The 18008-nt window shown below is 42.4% G+C and overlaps 1 protein-coding gene across 3 annotated transcripts in view; it reads right to left on the bottom strand.

Annotated features, from left to right (window-relative positions):
* The window catches only part of NISCH (nischarin), a 28882-nt gene extending 14802 nt beyond the window's left edge, over positions 1 to 14080 (bottom strand). For 2 of the 3 annotated variants that reach the window (XM_056501566.1, XM_056501567.1), the window contains exons 1-6: positions 13860 to 14063; positions 8427 to 8510; positions 7559 to 7741; positions 4252 to 4300; positions 2775 to 2938; positions 1369 to 1464 (exon numbers count right to left, since the gene is read on the bottom strand). In XM_056501566.1, coding sequence (XP_056357541.1) covers positions 1369 to 1464; positions 2775 to 2938; positions 4252 to 4300; positions 7559 to 7741; positions 8427 to 8510; positions 13860 to 13946 — 663 coding nt within the window. In that variant the 5' untranslated portion in view covers positions 13947 to 14063. Of the gene's footprint in view, positions 1 to 1368; positions 1465 to 2774; positions 2939 to 4251; positions 4301 to 7558; positions 7742 to 8426; positions 8511 to 13859 lie in introns of all 3 variants that reach the window. The other variant, XM_056501565.1, reaches the window with a different exon arrangement.
* Between the last annotated feature and the right edge of the window lie 3928 nt (positions 14081 to 18008).

Here is an 18008-nt window from a genome sequence, read left to right as displayed (position 1 = left end):
ATACATTTAAGGTGAAACTATTGAAACTACCCAGGTGATTTAACAGGCCACAGCATTTTCCTGTTACCAAAGAAAGAGGTATCTCAAGTTATGAATCTACCTGCAGACACATTAATTTCGGTAGCAGATGATCAGATGTCATTTTTATCATAAGAAAAAAGAAATGCCTAGAAAGTGAAGAGACCAATCTAAAAAGTTTAACCTGTAGTCATCTAATTACATAGACTAAGTGCAAGATTACAAAGTCTCTTTCTGTAGCTCAGTTTGACACATTACTGAAAATCTGCTACAGTGTCTGTCCATGCCCTTCTCTGCAGACAGTCACACACATCACGCAGCCCTGAGAGCTGGCACATTTGCTGGTGTTATCAGGGAAACCACACTGAACTGACAGAGTGCCTCCAATTCTTGAAAAAATTCTTCCCAGATTACTACTGTTAACTTTTGGAGAGTGTTTACTTTGGGATGAAAGTGTTCATCTGGTGCCAGTCAACCTAAAGCTTTTCATGAGCATACAATTTCAAAAGACTTTAAGATCTAAAATCTTTTTTCCCCACATTCATGCTCACAGAAGAGGGGAAAATTGATACAATTCTGCAATATCCTCTCTGCTGTGTTAGACTCTCACTCTACACCCCATTGTAGTTTCCTTCCCACATGACAATGACAATAAATCACTGAATTCAGAAATACACTTCAGTTCTCAACCAACAACTGTCTCATATCAATGAGACAACAGCATTCATGTACTAGATAAAGCACAGCATCCACCAAAAGTGCACAGAGTACAGACTGTGTGACAAAATTGGATATTCTCTCTCTCTGGAAACACTTGAAGTGGTCAAGAACATATTTAAAAAAACACCCATTGAAAGCTGCTAGAAACCCTGGTATTTACACTGCAAGCAGAGCAATGAAAAAAATCTGCAAATTATCAAGCAAGCAGCACTACATCCAAAAGTGCACTCTCACAAATATATTTAATGTAAGAACATTTTCACAAATACCCGATGTACCTTTTTTTTTTTCAAAATAAAAAGCACTTTGTAGTAAGGGATCCTACTATAACCACTTGTTAGCTCTTTAAGGCAGTGGAAAGGCACTCAGTTATAGGTTTTGTGTGAATACTGGAAATATTTTTTTTTTGGAAACACGCGCAGTGCAAGCTCTTCCAATTTAAATGTTGTATCCTTATTTACAAAATTTGTGAAAAACTTTTATTCACAAATGAAACACTCCTCCTATATTCTGCATTCTTGAATTCCAGCAGCAAATCAAAGCAAAGAAACACCAATTCTGAGATATATGCAGCTGGCCTGGCATTTGCAGAGCACCTATGAATTTCTGAGCAGTATCTCACAGCCCTACCTCTATTTGATGAAGTGACTTGAAAATAGACAAATCAAAAGGCAAGAGATGCTCCTGAATGTTACTGGTTCCAAAAGGTCCCCCTGTTCCAGTGACCTGGTATTTAAAACATTAAAGAACTGAGTTAGTGTATACAATCCAACTTGTTCACATTCCAGTCTTACACAGGCAATGGCCCAAGGGCAGTGGCTTGGAAAGACAGCCAAAGTTCCAACCCACTTGCAGGTTAACTCTTCAGGAAAACAAACACTAGCTGCTCCAGCTAAGTGCACTGAACTTGAAGTGCCACCTTGTGTTTGCATTCTGTAGCACATGGGGCATGCAAAAAGCAATACCACAAGCAAGGCTGACCAAGGCTTCATTCTCATCTGAAAATCTCAGTTACATTCACTGAAAAAAACTTTCTTGAAACCTGTGAACCCTCAAAGTCAGCACTGTCTTTAATTCCACTACAAGGGATGAAGTTCAAGGCATTAGTAAGGTGAAAATTTGGTTTGAAAAAAAGAAGCATTACACTGATACACATCAATAAAAATGCATCTGGTATTTCCAGATGGCCATAGGATTCTGGCCTCAGAGCATGTCAGCAGCATAAAAAGCAGGTGGTTTCATTTATGTTTGCTGTGAATAGAATTGTGAGAGAAAACTCTTAAGTGTTTTCTCTGGTTTTATGTATCTCACAGGCTCTGAATGTGCCCACCCACAAGCATTCAGAAGGGCTAGAAATTCTGCAGATGGCAATTCTTCTAAACAATAAGCTCTTCTCCAGCCAGAAAATCCTCCCTTGTGAAGATTCTATACAGACAGAGGATGACAAAGGCAACTGTGGAGCCCCAGGAACACCAGCATAGCTGTGTCTTTGCTTCCCCTGATCCATCATTTGATTTCAGCTTTGAACACACGTCACAGTTAAAAGGCAGCTCCCCACACAATAAAGGGCCTAAAATGAGTTTTTGAGTCATAGGAAGCAGAGCTAAAAAAATTACTCAGGGAAAGTCTAATTCACTTATTTGCTAGGAAAAAAAAAGCCAAATTGTCTCCTGACAAAAACTATCTGTTCTGAGGCCATTTTACATTTATTTTGAAATGGCATTTTAACTAGAAGTTCAGGGCCAACTATGAAACTGAAGTGCTTTTTTTAGAGTTTTATTTTTAACTTTCAGATGGAGTCAGACGGTGAGAAAGGGAGCAAGGTTTATATAGATGCACATATACTCATATATACTCGCCTATCTATAATGCCTGAAAAGAAAGCAAGGTTGAAGACATCAATATTTATTTCTTTACCCATCCCAGATTCTGTGGCTGCATCTATACAGAGGGCACTGCTGAAAAGATCACATCACACAGCAAACACCTTGGCTAGAAGGCTGGCAGCACAAACACCTATTTAACACTGAGCTCACCTTCAGATACTTGAGTCTACAAGTGAAATCCAGAATATGCCCTAGATCTGTTTTGGCATCTCCATTAGCACAGGTAGGTTTGCCCTGCAGCAGCTGCTGAGTGACAGCATACAACTGCAAGGGCCTGATGGTGAAGACTTCTCCAGCCATTAAGAGCTGCTCTCCTGAAAAACAGAGTAGCTTAGGACCAAACACAATGCTGTAAGGTTACACAGGAATAAATGGTACATGGAAAATGTAATGATACACATTTGGCATTTATACTCTAAGATGAAAATTGAGATAGCAAAAAAATTTTTTTAATGCCAAAATAATTCAGGTATTCAAGTGGGCACTCATTGTCCAGGCCTAAAGTTCCTCATGCAACTAATGGCAAATTTCCCTCAGTCTCAACAGGACTGGAATCAAAGTTCCTTTACATAATGGAAGAGTTATGAAACTTTTTCTGAGATAGCTCTAAGGTTATAGCAATTAGGTTTTCTTCTATTCAGAAAGCACAGCACCTGATATCTAAAATACAGACCTCAGCTCTCTTGCTATGCTGCCTAAATGCAGAGTTGTAGTAAACGTGGTTTTTTGGAAAGTATTGGGATTTTCTGCATGCTAATACCAAAGCATACACCCAGAACAGAAAATGCCTTATCTAATTACAATTTTACAATCCAATTTAACAGCAGGAACAGCAGGAAGCAGCATATAAAAGCCTCTCTGAAGGCACCATAAGCTTGATGTAGGCTACAGCAGCTGGAACACTAACATGGAATGAATATCTTTCTTCCTTTTAGGGACACCAGTTTGACTTCATGGACAAGAAAGCATCAGCTTTTGTGATAAGCAGAGTTCTCAGAAATGCTCTAAGGAGTAAAATTCCTTTCAGCTTCAGTGGGAACAAGTCCAAGAGTCCAGCTGCACTTACATTACTGGAAGGTTACAGTAATGCAGAGCAGTCAGTGACACATCAACAAGTCTTGTATCAGTGAGACTGTAGGTGCTAGAAAGCCAGCGAAGATTTCTTCACAAGCTTCCTTAAGATATTCCAAAATTCAGTGAATGGACTCTGAGGTGGCTTCCCTAAAGCTAACTTTCTGCCAGAAGAATCTGAAATGGCATTGCTGAAACATGCTTCACCTATCATGCCTCAGCCAACTGGAATTATACAGCAGCATTTTGCATGTCCTTCAAAACAAAAATAGCAGGGATTAATCCTTTCACATGCCTCCTGCTGTTAATGGAGCAGCTGGAGCTGTTGTAGTTACAGTAAGAGCATTTCATTTTCATCTGCCAGCCTCAGAAAAGCACACCCTTAAATTAACTGATCAGAAGGTCTCCTGTTCCTGAATTCTGGAAGAATAGTATTTAGATATATAAAGTGATCTCTTGCATTTAATACAAAGACTATCAGGACTCATACCAAAGGTATGTGAATGCATGAACACAGAGAAAAACATTCCTGGATTAATACCTGCAAGTTCCTTACCTTTGTGAAAGAGCTCTTCAGCCAATGCAGCAGTGATTCCATTGATCTCCTGCAAACAATAAACCATTGCAATCAAGAGTTACTTACATACTTACGGGTTCAATTTGTTAATTTGTACCTTTAGTGAAGTATCCCTTTTTTTGCTATGGTAAAGGACTGATTTTAATTAATTGAAATCAGGGGTGACTACTTTGCAGATTTCTTCGTAACTTGAAAATGATGTATAAAAATTACCTGAAATTATTTTATTTCACATGATTTTTATTTCCAAGATGAAAGACAGATGAGCTATATTTAAATAATCCCATCCTGCACACATTAGAAAAGGGCAGCAGCAACCAGAGCAAGTTATTACTAGCCATCATTAGCCCAACTTGGAAAACAGCTGTTTTGAAGAAAATATTACAAATGCAGTGTTCTTCAGATTTTAACATTAAGACTATTCTAATGCTTTAAGCACTTAACAATTCCTCATAATATCACTAACACAGAGAAAGCTTTAGATTAACAGAAATATAAAAAGTAAGTAGTCTTCTGGACTTCAACTCCCCTATGCTTGCTGCAAAGTAATGCAAACCCCTCCTTTTCTCAGGATCCCTCTTCCCCCTCCTGGGCCCACCCAGGTGCTCAAACTCCATTCCTGGCACTGACAGCCACAGGATGAAAGGCTGAAAACTCTCAGTGCAGGGATTTGTACTTTCTACATCTGCAGGTGCACAAAGATCAGTATTTCCCACCAGGGCACACTTCTCTCCACAAAAAGCAAATGCTCTGTGCAAGTCTAGAAATAGTTTTGAGCATTTCCAACAGCTCCCTTTCAAAGGCCCACAAAAAGAATAAAGTAAAACTCTTTGTGAGGGTGAAGCTCCCCCAAGACAAACATCTCATTTTAAGGTAGCTGCAAAGTATAAACAGATATTATGGATGATCACCACATGAATATTTCATGAGTTTACTTTGCTGACAAATACCTCATGATTCATAACAAGGGAATACATCCACAGGACATCTGCAGCAGACAGCTCAGCTCATTTGATGAGGCAAGGGTTTTAGAACATCACATTCTTAGTGCAACTGAAACCCCATTCACTGAGGAAGAACAAAGCCCCCACACCATAGTTTTGAGAACAACAAGCTCAAAGCTGTATTCCAAACAAAATCAAACAATTCTGATTCGCATCTGAATAAGCCAATTACACTCATCTGGCAAGCACAGACTTAATTGAAAACTCCACTCTGTATCTCTTTTGTCATCTGGGACACAGAGCCAAAATTTTTTTTCTACATTTATAATTGGAACAAGATTATGACTTAGACTGTTCAGTGACTAGCAAGCAAAAAAAAGGAACTCTATTCCTCTGTCAGATGTACAAGAGACTTCTGTCTCAGCTGTAACTACTAAAATGCATCACACCCACAGAGGTCCACTGTTTGCAGGTGTCTCTGAACAGCACTTTGTGGGTACTCCATGCTTTTCCTGCAAAACCTTCTATATGTAAGTTAAAAAACCATTCTTCTAAGATAACAAAGACCCTGCAACAAAATAAGCATCCCCATATCAATGCAGAAATCCTTTACAATGTCAAAGTAACAATAAAGTTCTACACTGCTGTCACATGCAACTGTTTCTCTCTGCTAGGCTGCACCCAAGAACAACTAAAGGCTTCAAAGTGAGTTTAATGTATCTATGGCTGGCATTGCTACTCCATTTAGTTCTATTTACCTGGGAAAATTAAAAATTCTTTATTGGAAATACTACAAAAAAGAATAGACAAAAATATTGTAGCCTTCCTACATAAATTAATGAGGCAATATCAGGGATTCTAATGGCTCCAGTATGTACATGGGTTGTCTGGTAATGAAGATATTTTAAAAGATCAAAGTTCTGCAGAAAGGTTATTTTTTTCCAGTAGAATTACTATGGCAAATATTTAGCTTTTCTCCTGAATAATTAACACTTTTTTGGTAAATATTTAAAAGTATTCTAAAGTTCCAAGCAAAAAACTATTGTGTTTACAGCTAAGTCAGGCCCACCTAAAGCAAAGAAATGCAGATGAAGCAACATCTTTGCTCTTAATAACCAAGAACAGTTTAGAAAGAGGGAAGCACTCATATCCAAATGCTGCTAGTTCTTTGGAAAAGAAAAAAAAAAGATTACATTACAAGAGGGAAAAAATAGTCCATCTGAGAAATAAGTCAGGAGCTAGGAAGAACTTCTGTCTGCATAAAAAACATGTGGAAGTTGCAACACAAACTTTAATGAAACAGACGTCATTTACAGGAACAGAAAAATTATGTAATTTTATGTAAATTTTGGTCTATTTGAACAGAACTCTCCCTACATGTCAGACATTATTAATAAACTTAAAACCACAAATCCATTTCAGAGGGCTTGATAGTTACAAATATGTGCTTCTCTCTTAAGTCTGCAAGGCAGTAGCAACACTGTGGAATAAACCTTCTACTGTTTTTATCTAAGAAACTCTGAAGTCTCACCAGGATAATTATGTTTATGTAATAAAACCAGGTTTTCCTTTGTTGCTAAAATTTAATTAACACCTAATGGATCACTTGTGACTAATTTCTGAAACTTTCCTATGAAACCATGAAGTGCCTTCTCAAAGCATGCCACCCCAAAGCAGTTACTGCTCCTTCTGCCCATCAAGTTCTCCAGAGCTTTTTCCTCTTTATGAAATTCATTCTCCCCCTTACAACATGATGCCATATTGAAAAAAAAAAAAAAAACAACAAAAAAAACAAGCCTAATTATACACAACAGATGAACAAATTGCAATCTGAACATGAAATCAAGTAATTGCTTCTTGCTTCAAGTATCCTTTACGGTAACATTCTGTCTGCTGGAGCTGTTTCTCCAAAGGCCACTCCATCATTGTGATTCCACAAAGAAGAATAATTTTTCTTCATTTGGTCTACTGGAAACTGTTTCAGTGTGAACCACAGCTCCAACCATTAGCCACTAAGTAGGGAGGGTATGGATCCATTATGCAACATTCATTTGAGAGCCAGCACTTTTGACTTGAGCCTCACATTTATTCACAGCTTCCAACTCTCCTGCCAGCACTTATTTTCTCTTCTGAGAGTCCCTGCCCACACCACTTCCTAGCACAGTGTCTACTGCAATAAAAACGGTGTCAAAAATCTTAAAAATACATTTTTTTATATTGTGCAAAATGTTGAAAAATAACCATTTTAGCAAATTAATGAAGATTCCACAGAATTCTCTCCAAGTCAGACAACTGGGGAAAGACACTCATGCCTCTATTCATACACTAAAAACATAACTTACATATAAATGAAAGTGTAGGAAGTGTGACAAAACTTTTGGTGCAGTAACAGGGAACTTGAGCAGCAGAGTTTGCAGGTAGATCTCCAGTTCCTTTTGTCTTTTCTCCACAAGGCTTTTGGAATTTTTTCCAATGATCTTCTTTGGAGGTAACAGATTTTTATCTATTTTCTTCTCTGAAACAAGCTGAAAGACAAAGACCAGAGTTATACCTGACACACCATCTGTACTTGCACAAAAGATGCAATGGAACACATTAAGTACATGTTGACTGGGAAGATCCAAAAATAAAATTACTTCAGTAAATTTAGCTACTGCCTTCAAAGTATTAGGTATTTTCAGAAGGAACATTTTGTCATGGAATGATCACAGTTTAATAACAATGCCTGCTCAAAGAATCACTCACAGCACCAGGGTAGAATGTAACAAATGTGATAAAACAACAAAATAACCAGTGCATTTCTGAGAAAGCAGAACGCTCTCAAATAAAGTAGACTTTTCCTCATTTTTGTTTGTTTTTTATCAGTACTGGTTGGTAACTATCCCACGCGACTTTAAGAACATTTTTATCATCCACCCTGATGAGACTTCGGTCACCAAATCATCTGACCATAAACATCCTTCTTAGCAAAAGGTTCAATGACTTCAGCCTGAACTCTTCCCTCTGACACAGCTTCCGTCCAAGGCTAAAGCTGTCCCGATCAACCTTCCCCAGTACAAAAAGGGACTTTAACAGGGGCAATTAAAATGTTCTCACAAAAAGGACTAGCCTGCAGTTCAGATGGGATGTGCAAATCATTCTGTAAAAAAGAACTACAAGAACTGTACACAGTTTAGTAAGAGACCAAGGTCACAATTTTAACATTCTTACCTTTTCATGCAGGTCATGGAAATCACTGTAACGATGTTTGACTGTCCATTGATGATTGCCAACACTGACCTGAATAATGTACACCTGAAAGGACAAAATTCAAGTAAAGACACTGCAAAACATTTGCCTTCAAGAGAAGCTGACTGTGAGACCTTGTGGTTGATAGAGCACTGTAAGGTGGGTCTACATTCTGCAAGGATCAGAGCTAAGGAAATGCTAACCCCAGCTCTGAGGTGACTTTGCTGATGTGGGATATCTGACCTCACTCATGAGGCTGCTCCACAAGAAGAACATTTAGATGTCTCAGTGTAAAGCAATGGCTTTTATTTTTGCAGCCCAAAGGTTAATAACCAAGGGCTCTAAGACACTTCTTTTTCTGAAAGTTTCTGCTAACTGAAGTTGGTATTCACAGCTAGCCACAAGCCTGAGATAGCAGCATCCCTTCTTCCATCTACCAAGTTCCACAATGGGCAGAGGAACTTGGTAAGCATCCTGCTGCCACTTCAGCAGAAATGTGGAGCTTAACCCTTGAGAAAACCAAACTAATACTTTGGTTGGGTGGATGCTATTTTATTTCTTTTAAGGTAAATCACACAATAAATCTTTCTGCAGTTACTGTGCCCAAAGCATCACTACAATTATCTAAAGCAATCCAGCACCTCCTAATACAAAACTAAGTATTTTTGGCCATGCATGTACCAAACAAAGATTTTCATTCTAGGTGACTTTCTGGATTGAACAGTACTGGTTTTGCACGAAACTCAGCCTACCTTTAGATATGTCAGAAATAAGCTGTCCCAAAGACATTTGAAAGATACAAGACAAAACACAAACAGAAAACAAACAAGGCTCTGCAAAACTAGTTCCACAGCTACTTGAATACAGCAAATTAAATAAACTATATTATCCAATCCAGCTATACTCTTTGGGGAAAACACCAACTTGTAATCAAATCCTGAAAGCATTTAATACAGTTGAGAACTTGCTTACTACCACAGATCAGCCAGAGCTGACTCATCACTGCTATGAGGATGATACACATCTAGTTGCTAAACCCACTTGAGAAAACAAAAAGCATCAACAGTTTCAATCTGTTACATAAAAGACCAGTTTTCACTTGCTGCAAGTACAGAGCAACACAATGTCAAACATTAAATAGAATACCACCTGCATTTTAGAAGATGAACTATGCCAGTTTTAGTTTTGTAAGCATCTGACACTGGCTCACTGAACAAAAGTCAAGCCCTAGAGAGAAGCAAACCAAGATGCCTGATTGGTGCATGCAGTGGGTGACACATCAGTGCTGGGATGAGCACTGAAAGCACACAAGGATGCCCACACAGAATTATGGACTCAGCTAAGGCCTGTGCCTGCTCTCCTGTCATGCTGTATTGGGAAACAGCAGATTAGGATTAATCACTGTGCACTGCTGACAAACCAGAACAGGAATAACACCAGCATTCAAAAGCACCTCTGAGTAACCCTGAGGAATAACCCTGAGAAAAGCAAGGAAAGACTCAAAGAAACTAAACCTTGAAGTAAAGAAGTACTACATTTATAAGCCATAATAAAAATACGAGTTCTTTTGAAAAGCTGGCTGAGCTAAACTATGGCAGAGCAAGCAGCACATCTAAATGCAATGCACATTGTGTACACAAGGCATGAAACATCAGATTAGACACTGGAAACTCAGCAACTTCACATATCCCAACTGATAACTCACCAGGTGAGCAAGGAAACCCCTCCTCTCTGTATAAAACACCGAGTAAATTTGTAATAAAGGTTTAATATCCTTTTGCTGAAATGGCAAGCACTGACACTTCTATAAACACAGCACCCCAATGAAACAGAGAGTCTGGTTTGGAAAGTACCTGTTAAAGTGTTAGAATGCACTGATACAATTCCTTAAGTTAAGTCTTTACAAAGCCATAGCATTTCTCACCCAGAAGGCAGCCAGAGCAGGCAGCACATATTCACCCACCAAATCAGCATCTGATACAGAGACAGCAACTGATTTCACATCAATCCACAAGCTGCCATTATCTTGAAGAGTAAATATATAAATGCAATATGCTGATGTGCACATTAAGGCTTGTCTTAATATAGAAACAAATCATTTTAAAGCAAAAAATCCCCTTAAATATCTCACTGCTTTAGGAGCTTAAGTTCATCACCAACAATTTTTGAGTGCACTAATACAAGGCTGACAGCTTAACTTAAGGTTCTCCAAGGGCTGTTTGTCACACCAAGTGCTACAGGAATACAGGGATAAAGGATGACATCCTCACACTGCACTTTCTTGCAGACATAAATAAATACACCATGTGAAATCCCCACCCATCCTTTCACTACAAACTGCACTTCTATTGAGCAAAAACACAAAACCCTTCACATTCACAGGATTTCCTCCTCCTGTCTCTACCAAATCCTTCTGTACAAAAAGTTTTGTCTATCTTTCTATAAATCAGTTCTTCTGGTTACTTTCTACTTTGTAAAGTGTTTGGCATATTTGCAGTGCTGTACATTTTCTTTATTTTCTAGCAAGCCACTACAAGTTCTTTGCAGTTAAGAGGCCACATCAATCAGCATCCTTTCATCTTCCTAAATACTGAGGGGTGAAAGACCTACTAACCATTTTAAAACCAGCTATTAAATGAACAACAGAGATTCCAGACTGCTTTTTGTTCACTTTGTATACACAACGCAAAAACCTGCCCACCTCACTCTACATGGAGAACTTGCATTTCTACAGTGTGTCTCATCCCACTGCACATGCTTCAGCACTGTAAAAAGAAAAACAACCCAACACTTAAATGACAGAGCTCTCCAAGGGAAGCCTGGGACACAGGAGTGACTAGAGCCAGTAGGTCCCAAATTCCAGAGCAGTGATGCAGCCACATCTCCTCCTCCCTGCCTCATCAACTAGTCAGACAGTTCACACCCATTCAAGGAAGCAAGAGTATTTTCCTTAAATATCAAAATTAGTATTTATGTTAAAAAGACAGGAAAAGCAGGAAGGCAATTTTAGGTCAAGCAAATGAAGCATTGACAGCCTTGAGGCCTTCTACTGAAAACCAGTCTTCAGTCAGCACCAGCTGGACCAGCACACCCAGGAGAAACAGCCTGTAGAAATGCTCATACCTTACTAACCCAACAGAAACCAGTGCAGGATCATTTCCTTCTGGATTTACCCATACCTTGCCTTTCATGCCAAAAACTCCAACAAGAATCACGTTTTTGAAAGTACATTACACAGAACTGATATGTTCTACAGGATCTAATGTCACAACTGCCAAATGGATGTCACTACAGTCCCCTTCTATTGAGACTGAGCTCTGAAATATCCAGTACAACACGAAGCTCATATGCCACAAGAAAAAAAGCTCTTTTAAAAACAAGGATGTAAACAGGATCACTGCCACCTGACCACATGGTAATGGATGAAGATGCAGTTTGATACAGCTCGATTTCCTTTCTTACCTTTACCAAATTTGACTTTTACACCTTTTAGCACCCTCTGTCCTGGTGCAGGTCTTTGTAATGTCCTTAAGCACTAAACTAATTATGAAAAATAAACACATACTATTATTTTCAAAAACTTTTCACCGATGAATTTTTTAAAACTTCTGCTTTCATTTTGATTCCCACATTTCTAATGGCTTGGGTCTGTTTCATAAAAGCTGACAGCACTTAAGAGTCCTGCTAACAGCTTCAGGAGGTTTACACACAGGCAAGCTTAATGCCAACATGCCTCCAAAAATGCAGCAAGATAATCAAATTAGGACCAAGTACTGGTAAATCTTGTCTTTCATACACTCTACTTTTAAAGCTCCCAAGAAAAATGGCATTAAACTAGCATGGTATTTCCATAACCACTAAAGAAAGAAATCTGGTCTTGAAAAAATAAGCTTCCTTGGGCTTAGCTGCAGCAGCTTAAAATGTTATCCTCAACTATCAGCTGATCAGATGAACACTACCTGCAGAATTACACACCTGAACTCAGCTCAATCTAGAACATTAAAGGTATTACTAAAGGGTGGCCCTACCACAGCACTTGTCTGCAGGCTGAAGCAGCAAAGGAGCTCCTGTTTCACCTCCTGCACCATAACTTCCAGAAGGATAAGGGGGCAGATGACACTGACATTTTGTCAACTGAATGCACTTGATTTTCTCATTCACAGGTATTGCATAATACTGACAGAATTTCTCACCACCACTGCTGAGTTGATTCACACCTGACATGGAAGTTTCCAGCCCCCAAGCCACAGGTCTCACTGTGCCTCTGGCTGAGGGTTGAACCACATCCCAACACCCCCCCCAGTAACACAACAGCAGTGGTACCATTTCTGAGAATACACATCATGCAACTGAGAGAAAGGGCTCAGGCACCTCCCAAAACGTCATTTCAAGTTTGTAGCCAACTCCTTCACCAAATGCCCCACGCTTTTTGCCTGTAGGGCAACTTACCACCTGAAAGTTATTCCCACAATCGTGTTTCAAGGGTCACCACCCGGGAAGGAGTTAGGCTCTTCATGTGCCACAGCTGTGTAAAGCTCTGTCCTATTAACAACTTAGAAACCACTCTCCTGTTGCTCTGTTTTCCCTGGATACCTTTACAGAGGCAGGAGCATGAAGTACTGCTTGTATCCATCACACAACTTTCCAAATCCTGTCTGTCTAAACCACTGCTCGCCTCTCCTTTTTCTTTCACACAGCAGGAAGCCTGATGTCATCCATGTGCATTCTACCGAAAAAAGTCTTTGAAATCACACTAAAATAAGGCAGAAGGGGAAAACATGTTTAGTTATATAACTAACGGGTGGTGAGCTCGAGACATTTTCTGTCTGCAATTATCCTGAGGTTTGTTTCAGGATGAGCTTCTTCCTGAAAAACAGACCAATTAACTCTTGGTAGAATGCGACCAGATTAAAAACAAGTTATATATCAAAAGCTTCATTCCTTCCCCAAATGAAAACACCGCTGGCAATTCTTTTTTGGTGTGGTAAAAGACAAACCGTCTACCCTAAATCATCTGATTTCCTCTGGAAATAAGATCAGAGGATTTTTTTTTAATTATACTTCCAGGCGAAGGAAAGATTTCCTGCTTTGCTTAGCCCAGCTTTGAAAGCTCTGTTTACTCGATAGCGATCTTCCATAAACATAGGCACATACACATAGATGTATGGGGGCAAGAGCACGGCACCTGCCCACGGAGCCTCCGCCTCTCCCAGAGAACCAAACGCGGAGCTCGGGGCCGCTCGCCCGGCTGAGCCCCGTTCCCACGCCGCTCCTTCCCCCGAAGCCCCGAGCAAACTGAAGCCGAATATGTCGCTCAGCGTGGGCACAGCTCCGTCCGGGCACTGCCGCCGGAGGCAGCGGCACCGAGCGCGGCCTCACCCGCTCCCATCCCCGCCCGGCCTCCCCGCTGCGCACCGTGTACGTCTCCACCAGCTCGGAGCCCAGAACCCGGGCTTCCCGCGGGGGCTCCTCGCCATCCTCGCCTCCCGCCGCCGCCTCCATGTCGCCGGGAGAAGTGCCGGGGCGCAGCCGCTCAGGCCGTCACGGCTCCCCCGCGGCCGCCGCCGCCGCCCGCACCCGCCACCCGCCCGCTCCGCGCCGCCGCCGCCGCCATCTTGGCTCGACCCCCTCAGGGCGGGGCGCGCTCCGCCCGCGCGACTTTATGGGCACCAGGGGGCGGGGCCTGGCGCGAGGGGCGGTGCGAGGGGCGGCGCGAGGGGGGCTCAGTGCAGGGCGGGGCCTGTGGCTGCCGGGGCGGGGCTACGGCCCAAGGGGGCGGGGTTTGGGGCACAGAACGCGCATGCGCGCTCGGTGTGCCTGGGGCCGTTGCGCAGTGCAGTGCGGGGCAGTGCGATCCAATGGAATCCAATGGAATCCAATGGAATTCAGTGGAATAGAATCCAATCCAATGCAATCCAATGGAACAGAACCCAGTCCAATGGAATAGAATCCAATCCAATGTAATCCAACAGAATAGAATCCAATCCAATGGAATGCAATAGAATGCAATGTAATAGAATCCAGTCCAACTCAAACCAATGGAATCCAATGGAATAGAATCTAATCCAATGCAGTCCAATGGAATCCAATCAAATAAAATACAGTCCAACACAATCCAATGGAACCCAATGGATTAGAATCCAGTCCAATGCAATCCAATGGAATCCAACAGAATAGAGTCCAATCCAATGGACTAGAATGCAATCCAATGCAATCCGATAGAATCCAATGGAATCAAATGGAATCCACTGGAATAGAATCCAATCCAATGGAATAGAATGCAATCCAATGCAATCCAATGGAATCCAATGGATCAGAATCCAGTCCAATGCAATCCAACAGAATCCAATGGATTAGAGCCCAGTCCAATGCAATCCAATGGAATCCAATGGAATAGGATCCAGTCCAGTTCAATCCAATGGAATCTAATGAAATAGAATCCAGTCCATCGCAACCCAGTTCAGTACAGTGCCATGCAATGCAATGCAATGAATCCAACCCAGCCCAATCCAGTACAATCCAGTGAGATGCAATCCCTGGAGTGCAGAGCTCCAAGGGCTGTGACACTGCCCCAGCTTCTGGTGCACATCTGTGGCCATCAAGGGATGCTGGAGGATTGGACACTGTCACACAGGGCTGAGGTGCCACCACAGTGGTTCTGTGACTGAGCTGCCTGGTGCCACCCCAAAAACAGAGGAGCTGGGCTGATGGGCCAGACCTCAGGAATGAGCCCAGAGTGAGCTCAGGGTGTTGTTTGGGGTGGTTTACTGACAGCATGGACTTTACTTTCACTGTCCCACTGAGCATGGGGAAGTGTTACAAGCCTGTGCATTGCACATTAAAGGATCTTGCCAGGAATTTGTAACAGAAGTGGAGAATCTAAAAGATGGCAAGCAAACCCTCCTCAACCTTTTCCCTGAGTTGCCCTGAGGGGGAGTCATACTATGGCAACCTTTCTGACAGGCTCAGTGTTCACCCCAGGAAGAGAAAATTGCAGGAGAAAGGATATAATGAGTTTCTTTAGGAGTATATGAGTGCATTAACATTGAGAAATTATCTAGAAAGATTATGTTTTGGCAGAAGGATGCATCAAGCATCCATGAAGGCTTTGAAATATACTCTGTGCTATATTACACACAAAGGGATTATGTTTTGGACTGTCAAGTCAAGGAGATTTTGTTAAAAAGTGTCTTCCAGCAAAATGAAAGCAACATCTGTGTGCCCTTCCTTATGCTACCTTACAGAGGATGCAATCAGTTCAGTATGGTGCCATTGATTACAACACAAGTGAAAATGCCCTGGCTGGATGTGTGGAGCTGCAGGGGCAATGCTGGTGACTCAGAAATGCCACCAGGACTGTGGTGGCAGATGAGCAAACACACCTCTGCAAACAGAACTGGAAAAACTGTTTGTTTTTTTTTTTGGTTTTTTTTTTTCACTGAAAAGTGTTTCTCCTTGGTCAGGATGTAGCCGAAGGATGATGTGTACAAGAACAAAACACAGAGAGTACAGGCAGCCCAACAGGAACTGCTGCTGAGCTCAGCCTCTTCATGAGATAATAAGTGGGTTTGGAGAGCAACTTTAATTAAGCTTCCTCTGAATGTCCCGTCTCCTTAATTAAATAACAATTTGCAGCCCTGGCTGTCGGGTTTGATCAGTGCCCGTCTCCTCCTCCAGCAGCTCCTGATGCAGGCACAGCAGTGGCTCCTGGTGTGACAGCCCTGCTCTGGCTCACAGAGAAGAGGAAATGACAGGAGCAATGTGCCTGGGGAAGGGGAAAAATGGGGCCTCCCTCAGCTAGAATGTTCCCAGTAGGGTTTAGGAAGCAATAAATTAAATAATTTTGCTGTTGCTGGGTCAGTACTCTCTCAGGGCCAGGTGCCCAAGGCAGGGAAGGGGGATGCTGGAGAATTTTGCTGCAGTTTGGAGCCGTAACACAGCCCAAGGAGCCCTGCAAACATCCCTGATCACAAATAATATTGCAATTTAGTTGGGCTTCTGCCTTTTATTGCCTTATATTTGACCTCAAGAATGCCTCTGCTAGTTTTGCAGTGGGTTACAGCTGCTTGGAAATGAGAACCTGAAATGAAGTTTTGGAGGAAAAAAGCTCAGTAAAGCTTCCCAGTAGTCTTGGTAGCTTGGAGTGACTGACAAGTGGGACAGCATGTCAGGCTGCAGCTGGTGCTGGAGCTAACAGGCTGTACCTGAGCCCAGTGACAGCCCATGTGTCACCAGCCATGCCCAGACTGTGCTGGCAGCCCCCCTCAGGCTATAGATAGCCACACTCCCTCTCTGCCATGGGGCTCATGTGAGCAGGCAAAGGAAGCAGCAGGAGAGGGTGGTTTTCCTCAGAACACCCCATCCCTGCAGTAGCCCCCCCTGTGCTTTGCATGGCAGAGGCTCTGGGTTTCCCCACAAAACCCTAATTCCCAATTCTTTTGTAAGCAAACAGCTCAGGAGAGGCAGGGGATGCTGGAAGCTTTGTCTCCAGGCAGCTGGCAGGGAGGCAGGGTTGGCATGGAGCCACTCACCTGTGCCTCCTTCCCCAGGAGGAACATCACCTCCTGCTGCCAGATGGGATTTCACCCTTCCCTCTGGGCTCAGCCCTGTTTGCAAGGTTCTGCTCACATCAGATGTTTGCAGAACTGCAGCTTTCCCATGCCAGTGTGTAGGGTGGCAATGGCCCAAATTTCCCATCTCTAAGCAGCCAAGAGCCCCTTCCTTCACATCCCAAGCTGAATTTCATCCCAGCTCTTCCAGCAGACCTTTTAAAGGCAAGGTTACAGTCCCCCCTCCTGTGCTGCAGTGACCCTAAATACATTCTGATGGATCTCAGGGGCTGTTTTCAGGGTGACTCAGAGCCACCACTTTCCAGGATGGAGGAACAGGGTCAGGAGTGCTTCCACAGCTGTGCCCTGGTGCCTGGCAGTGCCAGAGCTGGCACCTGCCACCCCTCTGTCTCTGCAGTCAATCCCAAGGGGGAGAAGCAGCCAGGGGCTGGGGCTGCCTCGGGATAGAACTTCCTTGGGAAGGTCTCTCTGGGGTTGTTGAGGAGGTTTTGGGGGATGGTTTGGCTCTGGGGGACAGCAGATCTCCCATCCCAGCCTGTGCCCTCACCTAAGAACAGGCTCCAATGCCCTTTAACAAATAGCTACTTCCCTCTGCCACTTTTCCTGACTTTCATGTGTTAAAGGCAATCAAAATATTAAATACATTAAAATCAGGAAGCCTAACTGCTTCAAAAATCAATTCCTTATATGTAACATCTTTCCTTTTTATTCCATCTCCTACCCTTATGCTGAGCAGAGGCAGGGCTGGGCTGGAGCCTGGGCAAATCAAGGCTAGAGGGTGCCCACAGGACCACAGCTCCTATCAGGCTCTGCAGTGAGTTAATCTTTCCAAACCTGGGAGGGTTTGATGTGGGGATGGCTTTGTGCTTACCTGCATCCCCACTTTGTGCTGGCACCACCTGTTTCCCTGCTTAATGCTGCTTTGGCTTGGACATTCCATGGAGACTGCAATGTGATTCCTCTTAAGGGGGGATTTTTAGAAAGGATGAAAACT

The sequence above is a fragment of the Oenanthe melanoleuca genome, chromosome 12 (assembly GCF_029582105.1).
Source record: "Oenanthe melanoleuca isolate GR-GAL-2019-014 chromosome 12, OMel1.0, whole genome shotgun sequence".
NCBI lineage: Eukaryota > Metazoa > Chordata > Aves > Passeriformes > Muscicapidae > Oenanthe > Oenanthe melanoleuca.
The sequence above is the reverse complement of the archived record's forward strand: the minus strand, read 5'-3'. Positions and strand labels throughout refer to the sequence as shown.